The 2,305-nt window shown below is 33.3% G+C and overlaps 1 protein-coding gene across 1 annotated transcript in view; it reads right to left on the bottom strand.

The window, feature by feature from the left end:
• INPP4B (inositol polyphosphate-4-phosphatase, type II, 105kDa) overlaps window positions 1–2,305 on the bottom strand; it is a 480,180-nt gene that overhangs the window by 107,180 nt on the left and 370,695 nt on the right. The window contains exons 16-17 of the mRNA XM_012642728.1: window positions 2,153–2,276; window positions 995–1,112 (exon numbers count right to left, since the gene is read on the bottom strand). Of these exons, the coding sequence (XP_012498182.1) occupies window positions 995–1,112; window positions 2,153–2,276 (242 nt within the window). The remainder of the gene's footprint in view (window positions 1–994; window positions 1,113–2,152; window positions 2,277–2,305) is intronic.

Consider the following 2,305-nt stretch of genomic DNA (forward strand, 5'->3'; position numbering starts at 1 on the left):
GTGTATGAGCAATTTTCTTCCTTTTTCTTCCAATGAATGGCAAAGTAAGTTTTTGATTTCTAGGAAAATATATTTAGTTTTATGAGAATATGGTTTTTCTTTGTGTATAAGAAACAGTTATTATACCATTCATTCAACCACGTGGCATGGGGCATCCTTCACACAAAACTTAAAATAATTGTTTGCTATCGACAGGAAAATAAGTTTACTTTGAACTTTTATAATCATTGTCTTCTCTCCCTGGCATGAAAAGTACTTTCGCTTTGTATATTCATGTGCTGTCACTGTGACCTGAGAATGTTTCAAATTATAAAAATCCTCATATAGCATTTAAAAGTACTAACACCGGAATGGTTGAAATTTGGAGAACTTCTGATTGAAAAAAACTTACTAGAGGATATAATTCTTCTATTGGAGGTCTATTCTACGCAGAATCATTTTTCTTAATTATTTCTGGTATTTTGCTTATCATACACTGACCTTCGAAGCTATTTATTTAAAACTCTTCTCGGAAATCTCAGTCTAAGAGTGAATTGTCAAAAATAATTAAGAAAAATGGAGGTATATTCCCCTGATATAGAAATATATCTTTTCTAAAATGTTGCTGCTTTTAACTGAATTTAAAGTCATCTCAAGAATTATGACGCTATTAACTGAATGATTCCCGCAAAAGTAAAAACATCCAGAGATTTAGACTAGATAGTAATAAAGAGAAAAATGTTCTTCTCATGCAGGTATTATCTTGAATTTCTCATAGTTCATGGGAGATCATTACCATACTCACCTCACTACGATTTACAAACATTCATAAGAATTAGAGCAGTTTTTCAAGACATTTCCCTAACATATCACCTACACTTATTTCTTACCAAAACCAAAAAGAGAACAAAAGAAAATTTCCCAAACCAAATCTGAATGCTCCTTGGTTCCTTTGACAGAAGTTAATACAGTATGTCTAACAAAGCTTGGTCTTTAGACAATGGACACCACTTACCGTCTTCCAGTTATAACTGGCAGGACATCACTGGATTTGGCTTCGATTATTTTAAATGCTACTTTCTTTAAATCAGAAATGCCAACAGCCATGTCCTCTAGCATTCCAATTTCATCACCTAAACAATGGAAAAAGTGCCCAGTTACTATTTGAAGAAAATGTCACTAGCTATACTACACTTCCCTGCTGGAATTTGTTCTAGCATTTGAGTGAATGAGTTTTTGAATGAAGTGAATCCATTCTAAATGCTTTTCCTAGGAGGCCGAAGGTTTTCATCAGTGAAATAAGAACCATTTCAATGTCAATGTACCCTTTGAGGGAAGGAAGAATATACACATTTGCTGGGAGGCTGGAGAATGGTTTTAACTCCTTTATGAAACAAAGTATTGTGCAGATTTCTTTCCATTGGAAGGATTGATATTTAAATTCTAGAAATAATAGAGATGGCCGAATTGATGATCACTGATGCAGGTTCATGTGAGTTCTGTATCTGCATACACTGACAACTAAAGCCTGAGAAGGAGATAATTAAGATTTTAGAGCGGCACTTTCCAATAGAAACATAAGGTGAGTCACATACATAATTTTAAATTTCCTGGTAGTCATATTTTTAAAAGCATAAACTAAAAAAGGTGAAATTAATTTTAACAATATCTTTTATTTAACCCAATATATCCAAATGCCATTTCAAGTGTAAATCAATATAAAAATATTAGTTATCAATGTAATTTTTTACTAGTCTTTGAAATTTGGTGCAAATGTCTAGTACATATTGATTTGGACTAGACACATTTCAAGTACTCAATAGTCACATGAGCCTACTGTATCGAGCAGTGCAGTTCTAGATATTAGAGGGCTGAGACTTTAAAATCTAGTCACTGAAACTATGTTGGCAAAGAGCCTTTTATATCAAAAAAGCCAGATGGCTGTTCAGGAGTCTACTCTGAAATAATCCATAATTCCACTTTCAAAGCATAATGGAAGGCAAAAAGAAGTTACAAGGTGAATGAATGCAAAACAGTCAAAGTTACATTATTTTTGTAATACTTGATGAAACCAAGGCTTACTTCTCATTTTTATGTTTACCTGAAAAATGTACAGGTTAAGTATCCTTACAAATAGGAACATGATTTTTACATGTACTGAAGCAATACTCACTGTATGTACTTAGCAGTCCTTCATATTGCACGATCAGCCCCACAGTGTGAAGCTGCTGTAGGAAGCCGGGGTCATGCAAACTTGTCTGTAATTTGATGATAAAACCACAAACCAATCCAGCAAGCTTAAAAAAAAACAGCATTGAAGAAATTT

This window comes from Propithecus coquereli, unplaced genomic scaffold, assembly GCF_000956105.1.
Source record: "Propithecus coquereli isolate 6110/MARCELLA unplaced genomic scaffold, Pcoq_1.0 Scaffold185, whole genome shotgun sequence".
Classification (NCBI taxonomy): Eukaryota; Metazoa; Chordata; class Mammalia; order Primates; family Indriidae; genus Propithecus; species Propithecus coquereli.